General features: G+C 36.5%; 2 protein-coding genes across 5 annotated transcripts; one reads left to right on the forward strand and one right to left on the reverse strand.

The window, feature by feature from the left end:
• Positions 1 to 1,566: 1,566 nt before the first annotated feature.
• Positions 1,567 to 11,031, forward strand: ak3 (adenylate kinase 3). Its single transcript, XM_079410804.1, has 5 exons — positions 1,567 to 2,019; positions 4,467 to 4,586; positions 4,673 to 4,845; positions 8,183 to 8,301; positions 9,977 to 11,031. The coding sequence occupies exons 1-5, from the start codon at positions 1,860 to 1,862 to the stop codon at positions 10,092 to 10,094; spliced, it is 690 nt and encodes a 229-aa protein (XP_079266930.1). The 5' UTR covers positions 1,567 to 1,859; the 3' UTR covers positions 10,095 to 11,031.
• LOC306865940 (hsp90 co-chaperone Cdc37-like 1) lies at positions 11,014 to 22,597 on the reverse strand. 4 transcript variants are annotated; one of them, XM_079410803.1, is made up of 10 exons: positions 22,336 to 22,577; positions 21,106 to 21,195; positions 20,174 to 20,443; positions 17,845 to 17,941; positions 17,649 to 17,764; positions 17,436 to 17,558; positions 16,164 to 16,337; positions 15,835 to 15,906; positions 14,440 to 14,562; positions 13,160 to 14,102 (listed from the first exon to the last, which is right to left on the reverse strand). In XM_079410803.1, the coding sequence occupies exons 3-9, from the start codon at positions 20,426 to 20,428 to the stop codon at positions 14,449 to 14,451; spliced, it is 951 nt and encodes a 316-aa protein (XP_079266929.1). In that variant the 5' UTR covers positions 20,429 to 20,443; positions 21,106 to 21,195; positions 22,336 to 22,577; the 3' UTR covers positions 13,160 to 14,102; positions 14,440 to 14,448. The 4 variants fall into 4 exon arrangements, with proteins under 4 accessions (XP_079266928.1, XP_079266926.1, XP_079266929.1 ...); XM_079410802.1 differs by having other exon boundaries at positions 11,014 to 14,562; positions 22,336 to 22,597; XM_079410801.1 differs by lacking the exon at positions 21,106 to 21,195 and having other exon boundaries at positions 22,336 to 22,597.
• Between the last annotated feature and the right edge of the window lie 289 nt (positions 22,598 to 22,886).

Raw genomic sequence — 22,886 nt, forward strand, 5'->3', positions numbered from 1 at the left:
ACTTAATAAACAACATAATCACATCATTGTCCTACATCCTTAAACACCACTGATCATTAACATCTACATGGGTTTCCAAATCCTGTGTTGAAGGAGCTGTTGTTCAAGAGGTCTTCAGGAGAGAACAAAACTCCATTCTTATCTCCTTTATCTTACCAAAGACCCCTCCTGTCAATCATTTGTCAGCTGATAAGCGATGATACAGTCAAGTGTTGGGGGTGAACGGGCTCCCCTGTGATTGGGATGGGAACATCTGCACAAATCACCATGAAAAATGTCAGATCACTGACCGACACGCTACATTTGGTGATGATCTAATCAAGCTGAGATAACGTTTCCATCTCCAAAGCCTATTAGGCAGACCTGTTTGTACCAACTTACATGTTACATAACCATATTACATAATAACTGAGCAGCATTCTGTTTTTCACATTAGGTTCACTTACACACATTACCATTCATTTCAATAAATTAATAATTCCAAGAAACAGTATTTACAAGCAGATCCAATATACATCAGGCCTAAGCACATTTTCATTAGTATTTCTCAGCGTTTACTTATGCAATATAAACTGTTATTTTAGTATTATTTCTATTATAGTTTTTATTGATATATTCAATTAATTAATTTTACATTTTATTTTTATATTTTCAGTTTTAATTTTTCTTTGTAATTTTGTAATATGCTTTTTTAGTAGTTTTTGTTCTTTTTAAATCTTACTACACTGTGGTAAAAAAGTTGAGAAAGTTGAGAAAACTCAAAAATCTGCTGAAGCTGGTTGAAGCTAATTTTATTTATTTTTTTGCATCAGTTTAAGTTCAGTTTTATTTCCAGTAATTTTAATGCTTCAACTTAATTGTTTTTTCAGTTAGTTGCCAAGGTAACATTTCTAATTTTTTCACATTTTATTTTATTTCAGCTTTATTTCAATTAAATAAATATAATGTTTTGTTATAAAATTGCATTTTATATTGTAATATGATTATATTTTATTATCAAATGATCATATTTAAAAAATAAATTTGAATAAATTATCAAAATTTCTTTTAAATGCCAGCTTTATTTCAGTTCATTTTTTATTCAATTAAATAAAATGTGTTCATTAGTTTTAGTTTCACTAATAACTCTGGTAATATTTTATTAAATTATTATTTAATAAATTAGCTACTACATTTTAAAAATACATTTTTAAATAAAATATTAAATTAAGCAATTATTTATTTTCTAAAACTTAAGGGCCCGAGTGCTCTAAAAATGTATTAAAGAAAAAAAGTAACAGTTAACTAGTCAACTAACTGCAAGCATTGCATAATAATGTCAATGTTTTCAATTAAAGTTATACTTTAAGCAGAAAATATAGCTTTAAAAAGTCTAAAAAGTGATAAATTTACTTAAGTTAATTTAAAAAAATTGAGGAAACCCATTGCTTTAAGATTATTAAGTAAATAATAATAATAAAAAAAATAAGTTAAGTGAGCTTGACAATTTTGTTTTTTAATTAAGTCAACATCACTTTTTATAGCGGGTCCCTGGGAACTTTAAAGTTTGACATCTAATATATCAGCATATTAGTGTGCACTACTGTAAGTGTCCTCACACGCCCGCTTGAGCTTTACAGCACTTCCTGTAATGTGAGGCGCGTGCATCAGAAAAGGACGGGCTTAATCTGGGAATAAAACTGGAGTTGCGTATTTGTCGTTTTGACTCCAGAGAGAGAGCTCCGCATCCCTACAACTAATTTACCTAGACTATACCATAACCTAGACTTCAAGACTGCAGCTGCCGGGCGGATGCACTGAAGAGGAGATACTTATTTGACTCCGCACTCACAAATATCCACTAAAGGTCGCGTTTTCAGATGAACAGGAGCATGGGTCTGCAGACTGTGTTCCGCGCGGTGATCATGGGGGCCCCGGGCTCAGGGAAGGGGACCGTGTCCGGCCGGATAGCGCAGAGTTTCGCACTGAAGCATCTCTCCAGTGGAGACATGTTGCGGGCCAACATCGAGGCCAAGACAGGTAAAACAGCACCAGCTCGGACTATCTCATGTCTTATTTGCATAAACGATTAAATAACGGAAGCTTTCTCCGATCGCTGCGAACGCAGTTCAGCTTACTTAAGGGTTAAACGCAGCGATGATAAAATAAAAATAAAAATAGGCTTTTATGCCTAAAACCAGGATATAGGCTATAATTACAGGTTACACATCAGGAGAACTGAGTCTTAACTTCGGTTGTGTCTCAAAACGTAGTGCGTTGCCTATCTAGACAGCAGTTTTGAAATGAGCTCGCGCGCGTGATGCCCAAAAGAAGGCTCTTAGGTTTGCACACAGCTTTTCGCACATTTTTTGTTTTCTATCTGCGCTGAAATGCACGAAAGAGTTAACGATGAAACAGTTCAGCTGATACATGTCTTCTTCTAGTGCTGTCTGGAGAAACCATTAAAGTCGAGCTATGGGTTTCTGTTTGTGGTATTACTCTTTTTATGCGTAGACTGTCTGGTATTTTCATATATTTGTACTTTAATAGAGCTTTTAACCTTTAAAGGCGTCGTCTTTCTTCAAAGAATGTGCCTTGCATACTAAACATGTCTAAGACTGTTTACTACAAATGATTTGGCTGCAAATCACACTGAAATTTTGCTCCATAATTCAGAGGTTTGCAGGGTTGTACTGTGTAGAGTAGTGCAGGTTTCTTCTCTAATCTGAGCTCTGTAAATAATGTTCTTGTAGAAGTATGCACAAATGGATGCCAGATGCTGTGTGTGTGTGTGTGTGTGTGACAGTGGGGGATGCATGTAGCATCATCGGTTTTCTGGTGTGCAGTTTTACCTACCTCAGTCAGACTAGCCCATAAACAAATGACCAACAAATGAACCATAGGCTGCATAACAATTTAGCCAGATATGGAGTTGCAGGAGATACATATTTAAATGTGAGTTTCATGCACCATGTACTGTGCAGTTACAAGACCTTAAAGGGACAGTTCACCCAAAAAGTTCTAGTGTTTAGTTGCCCTCATGTCGTCAAAACCTGCATGACTTCTGTGTAACACAAAAGATGTTTTGAAGAATGCCGGTGAACAAACCAGTTCAGTTTTATTTACCATTGACTTCCATTGAATGGACAAAAAACATTGAGGCATTTTTCGAAATATCTTCATGTGTTCCACAGAGAGGGTGAGTAAATGATGACAGAATATTCATTTTTGATTGACCTAAGCAGATTTTCAGCAGGCGATTTTATATCTGAAGAATTGCTTAATCCAAAAGTATTTTTGAATAATTTGAATACATGCAGATTTTTGGAGCTCACATTAATTGGGGTACATTATTATATGTACTTTAAAAAAATGATATTGTCCATCACAGAACTATTTATGTGAACGTTGAAATAAATGAAATATTATGGCAGAAAAACCTATACATATAACTACTACTCAAACATTTGAGTAGTAATGAGTAGTTCTGTCAAATGATTAATCGCAATTAATCGCATCCAAAATAAAAGTTTTTGTTTACATAATATATGTGTGTGTACTGTGTATATTTATTATGTATATATAAACACACACACATACAGTAAATATTTCGAAAATATTTACATGTATATATTTATATAATGTATATTATATATAAATGTATTTAAAATATAAACAACTTATATTTCTTAAATATATACTGCATGTGTGTGTATTTATATATACACAATAAATATACACAGTACACACACATATATTATGTAAACAAAAACTTTTATTTTGGATGCAATTCATCGTTTGATTAAAAATATTGTAATTTAATATAACTGTTGTTTATTTTAATAATATAATTGTTTATGTAATTGTATTTTATGCTATATAATATGTCTTTTTTTTTTTTGATGGCAAGGCTGAATTTTCAACACCTGAATAAAAGTATTACTTAAAAAATAAAATAAAATAAAATACAATTTACTGACTCCAAGCCTTGGTATTATAAAATAGTTATTTAGCACTTACCAGGATGATTATTAATGAGTTATTACCATGTGTAGAGCCACTTGAAGTTCATATATCTGTTACTACAAGCTCATTGTAGTGGTCACACTTCATTTCATTGGAGTTTTAATAGTTAATAGCTAAGCTAAAGGTCACATGATTCTTTAGCCGAGGATGTTAGCCTTCATATTCGAACCAGTAAATTTAATTAAAAGTTCAATGTTGATTAATTTGGCAGTATTTCAAATAATAAAATTAACACCAAAATGTTTATTTAAATTTTTTTGATGATTGGCAGATGCATCATATTCCTGTAAATATTTTATTATTAATTAATAATAAATGAATTGTAATTTAATATTAATAATTAAAATGTATTAATAATAAATCAAATAAAACATAACATTTACAGAATTTTTTACTATATTCATGTCTGAATTTCTTCTGTCCTTACTGAATAACTGATGATCTCTTATGCACCTGCGCAGATTTGGGTCTCCTGATGAAGTCGTGTATCGATCAGGGTCAGCTGGTTCCCGATGATGTCATCTCTCGCCTCATCCTGTCCAGTCTGAGGGGTCTGGAGCAGACCAGCTGGCTTCTGGACGGTAACTCTCACCCCTCTCACCTGAGCCATGTTACTGATGAATAGTGCAGTTTAATCGTGGTCACCGTCATCATATTGTCCCGGCAGGGTTTCCTCGTACTGTGGCTCAGGCCGAAGCCCTGGACAGCGTGTATGATGTGGACTCTGTTATAAACCTGGACGTGCCTTTCCAGACGATCCGAGAGCGCCTGACCTCTCGCTGGGTGCACCTTCCCAGCGGCAGGGTCTATAATATAGACTTCAACCCGCCTAAGAAACCAGTGAGTCCTCTCATCCTTTTATATTCTATATCATTTCCTCAATCACGTTTAACATCACTTCAGGAAACTGTAGATAATTAAACAATAGAAACAGGAAGTCGAACACTCCTGTTCATACAAAAACGCCACAGTGCAAAAACTACACTGCAAAAAAATGGTGTGAAAGTCCATTCTCTATGAAAACATATTTTGTAACCAAAATTCAAAATGCCTGTTTTCTGCAGGCAATAATAGTGCAATGTTAATAGCATCAGGTTAATAATGTTGACTTTTGTGAATAAGGCATAAAAGAGGTGTGTTTTTACTAAAAAGACTAACATTAATCTTGGCCTGGTTAAACTGGATTAAGTAGATATTGTTTAATTATTATTAATTGTTTTTTGTGCTGAAATGGAGTGAATTCACGTAGAATGCATAACAAATTTGAAAAAGAAGGACACTTCTTTTATCAAGAGCACTTGTTATGCAAATAATATACTTCAAAGGTATTCTTTTGTAAAGAATGTAATTTTTTTGGACACTTAATTGCAGGTTAATCTGTAACTTTAAAATATGGATAAAGTGAACTGCTGAATGTACTGGCAAGCATATGGAAAACTAAAATATACTTTAATGTCATTTAACAAGTTGCAATTTCATACGCTTAAAATATATTAACTTTACATGTAATATCAAATAACACACAACAGTTGAAATTATAATCAAGTTCTTTAAATGTGATTTAGTATGTTAGTCAACACATCAAAATAAATGCATTTCTTTAAAGAACAACAAAAAATTGTTAAAACATAATGATCTAAAATGTACTTTAAAATAAAACTTGTAATTTGCCATTATTAGTGTGTAAAGAAACTAATTTTTCACACTTTAAAGAAACACTAAACACTTAAATTACACTTAAGTGGACATTTATTTCAATACTGTTCATTGCAAGTACAGATTTTAATGCGTCTACTTTCAAACTTTCAAGTACTTTATATATAATATACACTGAACAAAATTATAAACCCAACACTTTTGTTTTTGCCCCCATTTTTAATGAGCTGAACTCAAAGATCTAAGACTTTATCTATGTACACAAAAGACCTATTTCTCTCAAGTATTGTTCACAAATCTGTCTAAATCTGTGTTAGTGAGCACTTCTCCTTTGCCGAGATAATCCATCCACCTCACAGGTGTGGCATATCAAGATGCTGATTAGACAGCATGATTTTTGCACAGGTGTGGCTTAGGGTGGCCACAATAAAAGGCCACTCTAAAATGTTCAGTTTTACTGTATTGGGGGGGGGGGGGTGTCCGTAAACCAGTCAGTATCTGGTGTGATCACCATTTGCCTCACGCAGTGCAACACATCTCCTTCGCATAGAGTTGATCAGGTTGTCCACTCCTCTGGATAGTTGCTGGATATTAGCAGGAACTGGAACACGCTGTCGTATACGCCGATCCAGAGCATCCCAAACATGCTCAATGGGTGACATGCCCGGTGAGTATGCTGGCCATGCAAGAACTGGGATGTTTGCAGCTTCCAGGAATTGTGTACAGATCCTTGCAACATGGGGCCGTGCATTATCATGCATGATAATCATGGATGAATGGCACAACAATGGGCCTCAGGATCTCGTCACGGTGTCTCTGTGCATTCAAAATGCCATCAATAAAGTGCACCTGTGTTCGTTGTCCATAACATATGCCTGCCCATACCATAACCCCTCCACCACCATGGGCCACTCGATCCACAACATTGACATCAGCAAACAGCTCACCCACACGACGCCACACTGTCTGCCATCTGCCCTGTACGGTGAAAACCGGGATTCATCCATGAGGAGAACACCTCTCCAAAGTTCCAGACGCCATCGAATGTGAGCATTTGCCCACTCAAGTCGGTTACGACGATGATCTGCAGTCAGGTCGAGACCCTGATGAGGACGACGAGCATGCAGATGAGCTTCCCTGAGACAGTTTCTGACAGTTTATGTCTGCAGTTGTGAGGCCAGTTGGATGTACTGCCAAATTCTCTGAAACGCCTTTGAAGACGGCTTATGGTAGAGAAATGAACATTCAATTCACGGGCAACAGCTCTGGTGGACATTCCTGCAGTCAGCATGCCAATTGCACGCTCCCTAAAAACTTGCAACATCTGTGGCATTGTGCTGTGTGATAAAACTGCACGTTTTAGAGTGGCCTTTTATTGTGGCCAGCCTAAGGCACACCGGTGCAATAATCATACTGTCTAATCAGCATCTTGATATGCCACACCTGTGAGGTGGATGGATTATCTCGGCAAAGGAGAAGTGCTCACTAACACAGATTTAGACAGATTTATGAACAATACTTGAGAGAAATAGGCCTTTTGTGTACATAGATAAAGTCTTAGATCTTTGAGTTCAGCTCTTGAAAAATGGGGGTAAAAACAAAAGTGTTGCATTTATATTTTTGTTCAGTTGTTCAGAAATATACTATATATGTATATATACACACACACACACACACACACACATACAGTATGTGTGTGTGTGTGTATATATATATATATATATAGTTTTTCCTTTAAAAACTGTATAATAAAATAGAATAATAAAATAATAATAACCATTAGAGCTGTAAAAAGGTAAAAATCTGTGTGTTAAACTTGTAAGGAGTCCAAAGAGTTCCTGTGGTGAAAGTAGGTCATGCTATTTCACAACTGGCACTCAAGACAGATACGAACACTTCTGTTTACTAAGGAATTTATTCAAGGAACTTTGCTCTCATCCATGCAATAAAACTGGAGCAGGCAGAGGAAGTCATGTCCATTTATCAAACACCATCAGAGAAAAAATGAATCACGAGAACAGAAAAATGTTGCTTAAATAGTTTTTGCTGTACTTTAAAAGATAGTTTAACTTCTAAGAGTAGAGTTTTATAGAAAGTAAAACTGAACAAAGAATAGCCGTTTATATTCATGATGTTTTGTCCACTGCCACAAAGCCAGTGAGTTTGGTTTTTGTGACAACTTTCCTGCTTGTTAGATTTTGGTCCTCTTTGCAATCATTTTGAATGGTAAAGCTCAAGACAGCAGTTGAGTGTGTGTTAAACTAATACAGCACAAGCCCAGTGTGAAACCGTTTGTCAGTGTTGCTCAAATACAGCTCAAGCTTATGTCAACACAAAACGGTTCCTGAAGGTCACCTCCGTTCAGCACTGGAACTTATCAGCGACTGCCAAAGATTGTTGACACTTTCAGTGCATGAATTCTTGAGATACAATAGCTTTAATTGCGTGATTATGGCACATTTGAAAGTGGGCTCTTTGTGGTGGAGGTGGCCTGCAGTGAAGTAGTCTGTGTTGTGCACAGGGTCTTGATGATGTCACAGCAGAACCGCTGGTCCAGAGAGACGATGACAGTCCTGAAACTGTGTCCAGGAGACTCAAGGACTATGAGAGACAGACGCAACCAGTTCTAGAGTATTACAGGTACTGTACAGGAACCACAGCACTTTATAGCTGTTTTACACACGTGTTTTCTTTACGATTCATGTTGAATGAAAGAATTCAATAACACAAAGAGAAGAAAATGTTTAGGCGATTAATAAAGGAATAGTTCACTCATGTTCTGTCATCCTTTCACACTCAAATGATTCTAGATCTGGATGAATTTCTTTCTTATGTGGAAGCGAAAAGAATATATTTAGCAGAACGCTAATGCTGCTCTTTTCCATACAATGAAAGTGAGGCTGCTGAGCTCTAAAAAGGACAAAAGAACCACAGAAGTAACATAAACGTAGTCCAGACATCTTCTACACAATATTATTAGCCATATGAAAGTGATTACGCAAGGGAGTAACCAAAATTTAAGTTTGTTTTTTTCTAGAAAATCTTCCTCAAATTTAATTTTGCACATTAAATTATGCGTTTTTGCACATTAAATTATGGCGCATCTAAATATGTGCACCAGGTCTGATGTCAAGACATCAGCTGAAACCCTTGGACGTAAAATATTTATGAAGATTTTGGGATTTTAAGTTAACATTTCAATCATTTAACGACATGTCAGAGAATATATAGATAAAATATATAATTTTTTAGACTCTTTTTAGTTGTGATACTTTCAATCAAACTCAATAAAATAGTAATAATGATAATAATTGTACAATTATTTAAAACAACAGTTAAAACACATTACTACCACTAACTACTAATAATAAGGTTTTAACTCTGTATTACTGTTGTAATATACAATTATATTGTAGCTGTAAAAAAATTATTCTTTGATAACACAATTTAAACTTTATTTACAAGCTACAATGCTAATATATTTCTGTCATGACAACTCTCGGAGTGATTTGCATTGTAATATACATGACAATGTTAATGTTTTTGGTCATTGGTGGAATAGATCTGTTACACGGCTTCCGCGGCAGAGCAAGTACCGAGACTTGCTACTGCAAATACATCCACAACATGCTGCTATGAGCATGTAAGAAATACTGCTGCTGCACATATAACGTATATGAAATAAACCCCCTTGCATACACGAATCACCTCGTAGCAGATCTATACAGGTGGAGCTGGGGAAGGTGGAGGGTTTCTGGATTGCCTAGCAAACTGCTACCACAGAGTATTTGAATACTGAGCAGCGAGCTCATTGGCTAATGATACAGGAGAGAACCAATCAGCTGTGACATGTGATGGTGATGTCATTGTCATACTGAGTTGGACCTATCGGACTGCACCATCTAGAGTTTCATGCCAGAACTTTGTATTTATGTCTTAAATGCTTTCAAACATTATTTCAAACAACCAAACTCTTTTAATGTATCAGTTCCTGGACCTTTTATTTAGGTGGAATATTACAGAAATGCTGTAAACTACTGCCCACAAAAAATGTTGTAAATAAGGCAAATGTGTAAATAAACTGTAAATCGAGAGCCTTGAAAACTTATCGGTTCATCAGCTCATAAACCCCTGTCTAGGAAACCCCATGTTACAGCAATTGTCACTGGTTCTCCAATGTCCGGTCAAAGGAAAAATTCATTTATCTAAGATCATGGATGATGATGATGATGAGGTAGAACGATTCCTTTAAGCTGGACTGATGGTGATGTGTTTAGGTCATTACATATGAAATTCTCTCTTTGTACTTGAACAGGAGTAAAGGAGTGCTGGAGACCTTCTCAGGAACTGAAACCAACAAGATATGGCCTCACGTTCATGCCTTCCTGACCAGGAAAATCCCAGGAAACCAGCAGGCTATGGGAAAAGCGTGATTGCACATCAACCTTGAGGACTTTCACCACAGCTGAAGTACACTGTTGGACTCGAGCACAATGCACCTCTGTGGCCTTAAGCAGTCTACTGTATTTGTCCAAGCCTTTTGTGTCATCATCTAGTTTTATGCCTTTGTGACAAAGTTAGTGCCAAACTAGAGGTTTATGGTCGAACTAGTCTATTACTGAGCTCTAGCGCTGTCATCTTAAGGAAATAAAAGAGTTAGAGAAGAGTTAAAGAGTTAGGAATGCTAAGATTAATAGTTGACTCCAAAGTTAATAATTCTTTCCACTCAGAAGTGCCCAAACCATAAGATTTTTTTTCTTTTAACTGAAGTGGCTGCAAAGTGTGGACACAGCAGCTCCAAAACATTCCTGTTTATTGTCCATAATGGCATTTTAATAATATTACAATTTGTGAATACAAGAGAAGTATTCATTTAAACAGTTCACAAATGAATGCAGAGCAAAATGACAACTTAGACCTGATTTTTGAATGTTCTGTCATTTTGGTACGAACCACTGTGGCCTTAATTAGCAAAAACACTGTCTAAAGACTGATTTGTGGTGATTTTTCTATTGTAGATCATACGAATGTTAATATTTTTGCATATACAAATGAATGTATTTTTAATTAAGAAAAGTTTGCACAATACAATAATAAAGGGAAAGAAAATCTATAATGTGATCAAAATTTATAAAATGTTTTATAAGTCCTTTTGTATTGAAAAATAATTATTGTGTGGTTGTGAAGCCCTAGACCACAAATGAAGTGCAAAGTGTTTATTCATCTAATTTTATGACAGTTTGTGAAACACTAAATTGTAGTGATTGAAAACCTTCTGTTGAATAATGGAGAAATTAAGTATAATGCAAAGCATGGCATTTCAGAAGCAACTGCAATAAACAGTGAAGCTCAAATCATCCCTTCAGTATAAATCCCGGCTATCTCTTGTTCTTTGAAACCACAATAATGGGGAAGACTGCTGACTTGGCAGTGGTCCAGAATACGATCACTGACACCCTCCACAAAGAGGGTAAGTCACAGAAGGTCATTACTGAAAGGGGTGGCTGTTCACAGAGTGCTGTATCAAAGCATATTAAATGCAAAGTTGACTGGAAGGAAGAAATTGGGTAGGAATTCAAACACTTGGGAGAGGTTCACAAGGAGTGGACTGAAGCTGGAGTCAGTGCATCAAGAGTCACCACGCTCAGACATCTTCAGGAAAAGAGCTACCAAGCCACTTCTGAATCAGAAACATCGTCAGAAGCATCTTACCTGGGCTAAAGAGAAAAAGATCTGGGCCCGTATTCCTAAAGATTCTAAGAATCCTTTTAGAGAGCTCCTAATTTAGCTTCAAAATGTCTAACTAGGAGTCTTAGCTTAGAAGTGATTCAGGACCAATCTGAGAGCAACTCTGAGCGAGGAAAAGACAAAAACTTTTATCTTAGTGAGGAGGCGGGGTTGACCCCATTGCTAGCTATGACACATTCTTTTGAAGACTGATTGGTTGGTTGTCGAGAAGGAAATAAAGAGTAGGGTTTATTATAAGCCTTCATTTTGAAATTACAGGCGTAATTTTTCCTGTTTTACCGTACTCGCTCTCTCTCTCTTTCTCTCTCTCTCACACACACACATGTATATATATTCATAATTTTTTATTTACCATGCTGTCATACCGTGTTTTATAGGAAATTAACAGAGACATAGCCTAATAAGTGCTGTAACAGACCCAAATCATCACTGCTGCATAGTTGCATTTTTCCAGTTGCTAAATATGTCAATGTAGTGATTACGTTCATTTCTGGCGCTATGGCATTTCTGCACGGTGTCGGAGTTGTTGGCGTGTCTCTAATAAGATCGGTCACAAACATGATCCCTGCACGAGCTAATGTGTAGCATCTTATTAACTAACTGTCATGCATTGTGTTTTATCAAGACAAAGTCAATGCAGCCGTCTACCAGGGGATTTTGGAGCACTTTATGCTTCCATCTGCTGACAAGCATTATGGAGATGCTGATTTCCTTTTCCAGCAGGACTTTAGCACCTGCACACAGTGCCAAAAGCACTTCCAAGTGGTTTGCTGACCATGATATTACTGTGCTTGATTGGCCAGCCAACATGCCTGACCTGAACCCCATATGGTAACTATGGGATACTTTCAAGAGAAAGATGAGAAACAGTCGATCCAACAATACAGACGAGCTGAAGAATCAATAGTGCCTCAGCAGAGCCACAAGATGATCGCTACCATACCACTCCTCACTGATGCTGGAGTTTGTGCTAAAGGAGCCCAGACCAAGTATTGAGTGCAGAAATGAACATACTTTAAAGAACTTGAACTTTTCTGTTTTGCAAATCCTTTTTTTGAGATGCTGGATTTGGACTTACATGAGCTGTAAACTCTAATCATCAAAATTAAACCAAAAAACTTTTGAAATGTTTTACATGTAATTAATCTAGAATATATAAAAGTTTCACTTTTTGAAATATTTTACAAAAAAAAAAAAACTTTCAGAATATTCAATTTTTTTGAGATGCACCTGTATATACACATACATATAATATTTTTTGGACCTAAAGATTAAGTGAGTAGCTTAAAATAAATGGACAATTTTCCCATCAATATCTCCAAGTAACATTCCACATTTCTCAACCACTCTCAAATGTTTGTGACACACACACACTCATGTTGGTTTTTGTGGTTTATGGGGACTCTCCATAGGCGTAATGGTTTTTATACTGAACAAACTGTGTGTGCTATTGCCCTACACCAACCCTACACCTAAACTTAGCCCTCACAGGAGACTTTGTGCATTTTTAGATTTTCAAAAAAACACCATTTAGTATGTTTTTTAAGCCTTTTGAATTACGGGGACATAGGCAGTGTCCTCATAAACCACCTTCATACCCATGTCATTATACAAATTTGTGTCCTCATAAACCACATAAACATGCACACACACACACACACACCTTAGGTTCCTTTTGTTGAGTGGACGTGCCGCAAAAGCACGTATCGCACATTTGATCCTAGCTGCTTACAAACAACAACAACTTTCTAAAACCACACGTTTTGCACCAGTTTATTGCCTACAAGCAAGTAGTCCAAGGTGAATCCCTCACATAGAGCTTGCCAACACATTTATAAAATGCTAAGACGTTTGAATAAAAATAAACTGCAAAATTAAAGATTTCAATCACTCAGCAATACTGGTGGTCTAAAGATTTCATTGAGTATTTTGATCGGATTGTAAAGACTTGCACAATGTCATCACAGCCATCATTTAATATTACACGAATCGTGGTTTGCTGTATATGCTCTTTGTGCAGCACAAGCAATGCAAACTAGCTGGATGCGAAAAGCAAACAGCAATCAATACAAGTCAGTTTGATGGTGAGGCAAAATGGCATCTCTGAAAGTCTTATTTGTTGGGATAATTCACCCCAAAATTAAATCTGTCATCATTTACTCGTCCTCATGTTGTTCCAAACATGGAAAATGCTAAAAGAGATATTTAGATCATTTTTTTTTTTACCATATAATGAAAGAAAGTCAATGGGGTCCAGAACAACATTGATTGGATGCCATTGTATGAATAAAATATTTTTGTGTTCAACATCAAGTCAAACAATTTTGGAACAACATAAGATTGAGAAATTATGATTTTTTGGGTGAACTATCCCAATTTGTCACTTTTGACATAATATCAAACTCAACAGCCCCAGTGCCTTCAGCATCCAGTTTACATTTTGATAACGAACATGAATCCCTTTCATTATAACTGAAGGTAACAATATTATATTGCTGGTTTTCATGTCGTATTACTTGAACTTTTTGCAAAGGTCTCATTTCCATCGTGAAGTGGGAGGTCCTGCTTCGTCTTATTGTCTATCTGCAGGAAGCAGACTGTTATCTGCCGTGTCCATGCACAGATGACACATGAAACAGTTCCCAGATAGCAGCTGGAGTTTGAATGTTCAGTGGACGTTGTAGATTACAATCCTACGGCGGAGAGCAACAAAAACAACATGAGAAAAAAGCTTGATTTAAACTGAGGTTTGCCTTTGTACTCCTGCACATACCGCTTTCCTAAACTTTTCAAAATTGCTAAAACAAGAAAAAGTTAGCAACCGAAATGTAACAAAATGTGCACAAAAATATAAGTGCCTCAAAATACAGTTTCCTATCTCTTTTAAAATACTTCCTTTTAAACAAATATAAAGTGCAGCATACATTCAGGCACGGATATAAAACAAAGGTCTCTGAGCACAGCCCTTGTTCTTTCTGTCCTGTGACCCAAAGCGGTTTTCCTACAGAACGTTTGGTCAGGGACTGATACTTTCCACTGCTAGGTCTCCATCATTCTCCACTCGTCCGTTTCTGAACGCTCTTCTTTGGAGGCTCGTGGTATACTTGTCCACAGTCCTGCCTCCAAGCAACGCTTCACGTGGTATTCTGCCACCTGTTATGAGCGAGAAAGAGGATATTAATAAATAACAGGAAAAGATGCTTGCAGAACAGAGATCAGTATGAGGAACAGGAAGCGAGCTGATAATGATCAAAAATGCTTATAGTTCTCCCAAAAATTTAAATTCTGTCACCATTTACTCGCGTTGGTTTCTTTCTTGCACGCAACACATGAGAAGAAACTTTGAAGAATTGTCATGCTGCTCTTTTCCATGCAATGAAAGTCAGTGGTGACCAAAATCACATTTCAAGTTTTAGCAAATAATTGAAAGGTTTTCATACAAAGCTATCATATTAGATTTTAAAATGTTTTTGAAAGAAGTCTCTTATCAAATTTTTTTCTCAAAAATACAGACAGTAACATTGTGAAGTGTTGTTATACATTTAAATTTCATATATTTTAAAATGTAATTTATTCCTGTGATGCAAAGCTGAATTTTCAGCATCATTACTCCAGTCTTCGGGGTCAATGATGAAAACAGTTGTGCTGCCTTTTTTTTTGTAACATTATAAAGATTTTACAGTCACTTTAATGCAAATAAGTATAAAATCTAAAAGAACAAATTTGTTCTGACACTTATCCTTTTAATGGTACTGTAAGGAGTTGTTTGGCCTACATTTATGGTGCCTTTGTGTCATTTTGGAGCTTGAAAGTCCCTGGTCCCCATTTACTTTCCTATTATGGACAGGAGCAGCATGAACATTCTACAGAACATCTCAATTTGTGCTCTATGGAAGAAAATGAGTCATACAGGTTTGGAACAAGAGGGCGAATACATTTTTTTTTTTTTTTAAATATTTACGCGATCTATCCTGTTATAATCTGCACATCCACTCTTATGCAGATCTGCAGGGCAGGAAGAGGGATTATAGGTCAGCCTGGATTCTGATGAATGCAATGCTGTTGCAGATTAAAGCCGTTATGCAATTCTTCCTGTGTCCTTTGGCTGTCATTCAGCTCATCTGTGTTAGGTTCAGAGCATGTGCTCTCTGTGGTGACAAGTGAAAGTGATGAAGGAAGTGTTCAAGAACCTGAAAAATGCGTTTAACCCCTAAATGACCCTGAAACACGCCATCATGTTTTGGTTACACTTCAGACAACGCTGCAAGCTTCCTAAAGCTGTAACACTGCACCTGATTTGAAGGGTTATGAACCAAGAACCATTTATTCATTCTAAATTAATAATAATAATAAAAGACAAATCAGAACCTGATTGAGAATGGTTGACACGTTCTGATGTTTTACAGCATAAAGCTGCAGCGTTACCTGCGGGTTCATGCTGCTCAGCACGTTGGGAAGAATCTGCATATCCTGCATCTGGATGCATGTTTTCAGCTCCTGCAAATTCAACATTTGACTCATTTTATATTTTGTTACTAGCTACACTAGTGTTGAAAAGAAATGTATACTTTTATTCAGCAAGGACACATTAAATTGATCAAAAGTGACAGCAAAGACATTTTCATAGTCATAATATAAATTCTATTTCGAATAAATGCTGCTCTTTTGAATTTTTAATTAAAGAAAAAAAAAAAGAAAGTTTTTCAATAATTTCTGAAGGATCATGTGACACTTCATGCAGAATATTTTCCTACCGGTGGCAAAGACTCCAAAACCTCCTTGGGGTCGAGGCGACAGCCTGGTGGTGTATTTTGGTGAACTCTATCCTTTGGTGTTTCTCCTTTTGATTTCATGGTACACTCTTTAACTCTCTGCTTAAAGGCATTGAGTTCTGTGTGGAAGACGTCCAAGTATCCCTCCTGCCCTGCCTTAAAAAAACAATGAGCAAACAAGATTCAAAATGCATTCAGTGCAAATATGAATGAGGTTTGGATGAATGTGTGAATATGAACCTCATCTGTGTCTATATTGCTTGTTTCCTGGCCTCAGGCTGTCAGTTATGTCATGTCTCTCTCTAGTGGTCACTGACATTATTGCATAACACCTACACTCAGACTGACTTCACTAAAGGCTGCATTTATTTGATCAAAAATATCCTGAGATATTATTACAATGTAAGAGTTTTTCCTATTTTGAACATTTGTAAAATGTTCCTATTCTTTTTTCTATTTTAATGCATTAAAATGTAATTTATTCCTGTGATAAAAGCTGAATTTTCAGCAACATTACTCACATATTTTCAGTGTCACATGATCCTTCAGAATACTGATACGATGACCTGCTGCTCAAGAAACATTTATTATTATCATCAATGTTGAAAACAGTACCATTCAAAAGTTGAATAGTAAAATAGTAATGGTGGTAAGTTTTTTCTTAAAAAAAAACATTTATTTTCATGATACTGACATTAATAAGTTAACAAGCGATTTCCATTTCAATATTCATCTCAAACAATCCTTAAAATAGCTTCCAAAAATATTACGCAGTAATAACAGTTTTCAACACTGATAATAAGAATCATTATTAATAACTGAGCACCAATAATAATTGATAAGAAACAAGCAGCAAATCAGCATATTATTATGATTTCTGAAGAATCATCTGACACTAAAGACTGCAGTAACGATACTGAAAATTTAGCTTTGATCACAGGAATAAATTACATTTTTAAATACATCACAATAGAAAAGTTATTTTAAATTGTAATAGTATTTCACAATATTACTATTTTTATTGTATTTTTGATCAAACAAATGCAGAGCATTCCTTCAAAAATAAAAAGCACTTAATTATTCCAAACATTTGACCAGTAGTGTACTTTTGCGAATAACCTTGAGGACTTTATTGTTGTGCCTCTCTGGCTAAATAAGTCATGTACAGTAAGAGATGTGTAATGTATTGTCCAAAACACCACTGGGAAAAGCGCAGCAGAGGTTGAAAGTGATGTCTGCAGATGGGAGTCTTACTTTGGCTTTCTGAAAGAACTGACGGAAACAGCCTCGTGGGTCTTGCTGAGTGTTGCGGGCCATTTCCAGAATAAACTGCATGACGACTGCCTGATGAGCCACCTGCTCCATTAAGGCCTCTTTCTGCAGAAGATCCAGACAATCAGGATCAGTAGTAGGTCATGAAGGCACACAGTACATGCTGCAGAAACCGTACAGCTTGTATGCACTTACTTGCTCTCCCTGTAGACGGAAGCACCACAGGATCAGGTAACTGGCCGTTTCTTCACAGATGAGATGATAGTACTCTGCTAGAAAGCGCTGACTATCATCCCACCTCCTCAACATACCTGTCCAATCAGAACAGAGATGACAACCTCTATTCAGATGAACAATCTCCACACAACACAAATCAAGCTCCATGGCTTACCAAAATGTTTCAAGAGTTCTTCATTACGCTGGACGAAGCTTATGTTCTTATCGTGATCGGATTCATTAGGCCAAGACTGTGAACCGTTTATGATACTCTAGGAAACAACGAGAACAGGGGCATCAGCAAACTACACGTGAACACTTATAATATAATGTGCTAAATTCAGATTTTACAGACAATAACATCCATTCAATAATAACAATATAATAATATCCCTATATAATTATACCTCTCATACATATATACATATATATATATATATGAATGAGAGACATTGTATGATTTTTAAATAATTAACCGTGAAGCATGGGGGTGCTTTTCTGCAAAGGGGGCAGGACGACTGCACCGTATTGAGGGGAGGATGGATGGGGCCATGTATCGTGAGATTTTGGGCAACAACCTCCTTCCCTCAGTAAGAGTATTGAAGATGGGTCGTGGCTGGGTCTTCCAGCATGACAATGAACCCAAACACACAGCAAGAGCAACTAAGGAGTGGCTCCGTAAGAAGCATATCAAGGTCCTGGAGTGGCCTAGCCAGTCTCCAGACCTGAACCCAATAGAAAAAATCTATGGAGGGAGCTGAAACTCCATGTTGCCCAGCGACAGTATTTTGAGAGGTATAACCATTTTAAAAGGGTTTAGACACCCAAAAAAGAAAATTCGGTCATCAAGTACTCACCCTCATGTCATTCCAAACCCGTAAGACCTTTGTTCATCTTCGGAACACAGATTAAGATATTTTTAAAGCATTCCGAGAGCTCTCTGATCCTGCTTAGACAGCAAGGGTCCTAACACGATCAAGGCTCAGAAACATAGCAAGGAGATCGTTAAAATAATCCATGTGTCATCAGTGATTCAACCGTAATTTTACGAAGCTACGAGAATACTTTTTGTGCTCAAAGAAAACAAAAATAACAACTTCATTCAACAATTCGTCACCCTATAGTGCCATTTTGGAGAGTATCACATACATAGCTTCATAAAATTACTGTTGAATCACTGATGTCACATGGATTATTTTAAACGATCTCCTTGCTACGTTTCTGAGCCTTGATCGTGTTAGGATCCTTGCTGTCTATGGGAGGGTGAGAAAGCTCTCGGATTTCATCAAAAATATCTTAATTTGTGTTCTGAAGATGAACAAAGGTCTTACGGGTTTGGAACGACATGAGGGTGAGTAATTAATGACAGAATTTTCATTTTTGGGTGAACTATCCCTTTAAAAGTGCACATTGTAACACTTAATTTTGACCCAGGTATTATTAACTGAGCGATGTTAATGCAGATCTGTCCCATTTAGTGGTAAGATTTGTCTCCAAAATACTTTTGTTAAATATAGTTAGCCTCTTTCCTATAGCTCAAACACACTTTGACTTTAGTTGGGAAACATAAATATGTACAAAGACACTATAAGCAGAAAAATATGTAACTGATACAAACTATATCAAATGAACTACAGCAAAAGTTCAAAGACCATATAATCTAAAATTGAGTCAGCATAATGCTAGTGTTTGGTTTGCAAAAAACATTACTATTAAAAACATTCAGTTTTCAACTAATATCTGAGTGGAAGTCTATACATAAAAAGGTCTAAGATTTTTTTTTTTTTTACTGTTTTTGAAAGAAGTCTCTAATGCATTTATTTGATCAAAAGTACAGAAAAAAACAGTAATATTGTGAAATATTACTACAATTTAATAATTACAATTTCTATTTGAATATATTTTCAAATGTAATTTATTGCAGTGATCAAAGCTGAATTTTCAGCATCATTACTCCAGTCTTCGGTGTCACATGATCCTTCAGAAAGTTGATTTGATGCTTAATTATTATTGGCGCTCAATTATTATAATGTTTTTATTATTAGCAATGTTGAAAACATATTTGTGTAAACAATGATACTTTTTTTCAGAATTCTTTGATTAAAAATTTCAAAAGAACAGCATTTATTTTACATACTTATATATATATATATATAGTAACATTATAAATGTCTGTGTCATGATCAATTTACTAATCAATTTAATATTTGAGCGCTGAATGAAAAGTAATACTTACTGACCCCAAACTTTTAAATGGTAGTGTATATTTAGCTGTTCAAAAGAAAGTAACATAAGTGTATAGATATTCATTTTATTCATATATTTGCTGTTAGCCCTGTTCCAAAACATCACAGGCCTCTAAAGGGAAAGTGCTGCTGTGTGTTTTATATTTAGACTCAGAGCTCAGTACTGAGATCACAGTCACAGTGGTCTGTATCCAACAATGCTCTGATAAGTATAAGACGAACACTGAAAGACTTTTCTAGAGTGCTGATATGAGATACCTTGTCAAACACATCTCGGCTGGCCTCCGGGCACAGAGTGGGGCTCCATCCCAGCATGGTCTCTTTATGTCTCCACTCCTGTTCGGTCTGAGAGAGCTCCGCGGAGGAGGCCAAGGCTCGGGCGCGCTCCTGCTCCACAGACTCAGAGCTGTGGAGCTCCAAACCGCAGAGCTGGTCCTGCGCCTCGGCCAGCTGCCACTGAGACGCGATCGAGGCCTTCACACAGCGCTGCTGACTCAGGCACAGAGACGCCATGCTCTCCACACTGGGCTGTGACGGGACACAGAGAGATAACGGTCACAAAGCCTCCAACAAATCATTACAGGCTGCATGGAAGATTCATATGTTTATAAAGAACATAGCTCTGGTTTTGTAACCAGTTTCAGTCTTTAATGACAGTGACATTACAAATCTATAAGTATTTATTTTTAGAAAAAATTAAAATTACAATCTTATCACAGTGATAAAATGTTGTGTTGCAAAATTAGTGCACCTTCCTGAAAGTTATTTTCTCTGATGCAATTGAAAGGCATTTGTTGATGAACAGGTAAGTATTTTGAACAAGAAACTTTTAATTTCTTGATAATTAAGAGTGTTATATAACTGAATTATACTCAGACTTATGCGGCTAGAGGAGGAGTTACTTTATGTTTTTATTAAATGTATGTTTAATACATTCCATTTGGCCATTTATATCGAGTTACCTCATTTGTTGAGTACATGTGTGTACAGTGCCTATACAAATTCTTCATACGCCTTCATTTTTTCACATTTTGCATTCTTATGTTAAACTGCTTTAAATGTATTTTTTTCCCATATAAATCTACACCCCACTCACCATAATGACAAAGCAAAAACCAGATTTATCACAGATTTGCTAATTTATTATAAAAGAAAACACTGAAAAACTGACATTGCATAAGTCTTCATACCCTTTGCTTTGACACTTGAAATTTAGATCAGGAGCATTCACATTTCACTGGATCGTCTTTAGATGTTTCTGTACTGCGACTGGAGTTAACCTGTGGCAAATTCAGTTGATTGGACATGATTTGGAAAGGCACACACACCTGTCTATACAAAGTTTAACAGCTGAAATGGATGTCAGAGCAGACACTAAGCCCTGATGTCAAAGGAATGGCCTGCAGCGCTGAGAGACAGGATAGTGTTGAGACAGATCTGGGGAAGACTACAAAACAAATCTGCTGTGTTGAAGGTTCACAGGAGCATTTGGCCTCCATAATCCTTAATGATGAAGTTTGAAACAATCAGGACTCTTCCTAGATCTGGCCTCCTGGCCAAACTGAGCCATCGAAGGAGACGTGTCTTGGTTAGAGAGGTGATCAAGACACTGATGGTCACTCTGGTTGAGCTCCATGATCTTATGTGGAGATGGGAGAAACTTACAGAAGGACAAACATCACTGCAGCACTCCACCGATCTGGGCTTGATGGCAAAGTGACCAAACTCAAGCTTCTCCTCAGTAAAGATACATGAAACTCTGGTTGGAATTCACAAAAATACACCCAAATAACTCCGACTATGACAAAAAAAAAAAGATTCTCTGGTCTGATGAACCTCAATTCCTTATTCACGTCTGAGGGAAACCAAGCACCGCTCATCACCTGCATAATACCATCACAACAATGAAGCATCGCCAGCATCATGCAGTGGGGGTGTTTTTCAGCGGCATACAATGTTTATACATATACATACATACAATGTTTAAGCATATAATGATATTCTAGGGAATTGTGTGCTTCTAATTTTATAGCAACAGTTTGGACAGGACCCTTTTCTATTCTAACATGACAGTGCCTCTGTGTATAAGACACGGTTCAGAAAGACATGATTGATTGAGTCAGTGTGGAAGAACTTGACTGGTCTGCAGAAAGCCAAGTCCTGATCCCAGCTGAACTCCTCTGGTGTGACTTTATATGCAGACCTTGAGCCAAAAACTCATCACCAAACACCAATGTCTGGGTAGGCAGCTCCCTTTTAAGATGCAGGCTTTGTCTTACTCATCATCCTGCGGTGAAGTTATACTGCAGCATCTAACAGATCTCCAGCTAACGACGCTTTAAACACAACCTCATATTGATTCAAAGCACAAGCACAAGGCACTGAGATGTGAATGAAGCGGTAGTGAACTTTCGGAGTACCTCTTGTGGGTGTGCGCGGGGCATGTTTTCCTTTCGGTCCGGTTCAGGTCCAAACCACTCCATCTCTCCGCTCAGCTCTGCCCTGAAACCGCGGACGTGTCCTGCTCTTTATATCGCTCACCAGCTCGCACTCCTCTAGTATATAAGCGAGCAGAGAGAGTTATTTTCAGGGTATAACATCAGAAGTGCTCTCTCTCTCTGCAGCTCCTTTTAGCTCCCAATGACAACAACTTCCGTGCTCTGACGCACTCACTCGTCACGTGATGTTAGACGCTAATCACATTATAGACACTATTTAAAATTTAACAATATTTATTTATTTACAAATGTCATATTTGTATATTAAATTAGATTTGTTCACGGATTTATTCAGTGACTTATTTCAGGATTTATTTAGTCCATTTTGGAGCATATTTGGAGAAATAAACATTTGCAAAATAAATAAATAAATAAATACATTTGAATAAATAAACAAATATAACATAATAATAAATAATATAATAAATAAATAAATGTAAATATGTCTAGTAATACATAAATAAATGTTTTCT

This window comes from Barbus barbus (assembly GCF_936440315.1).
Source record: "Barbus barbus genome assembly, chromosome: 47".
NCBI lineage: Eukaryota > Metazoa > Chordata > Actinopteri > Cypriniformes > Cyprinidae > Barbus > Barbus barbus.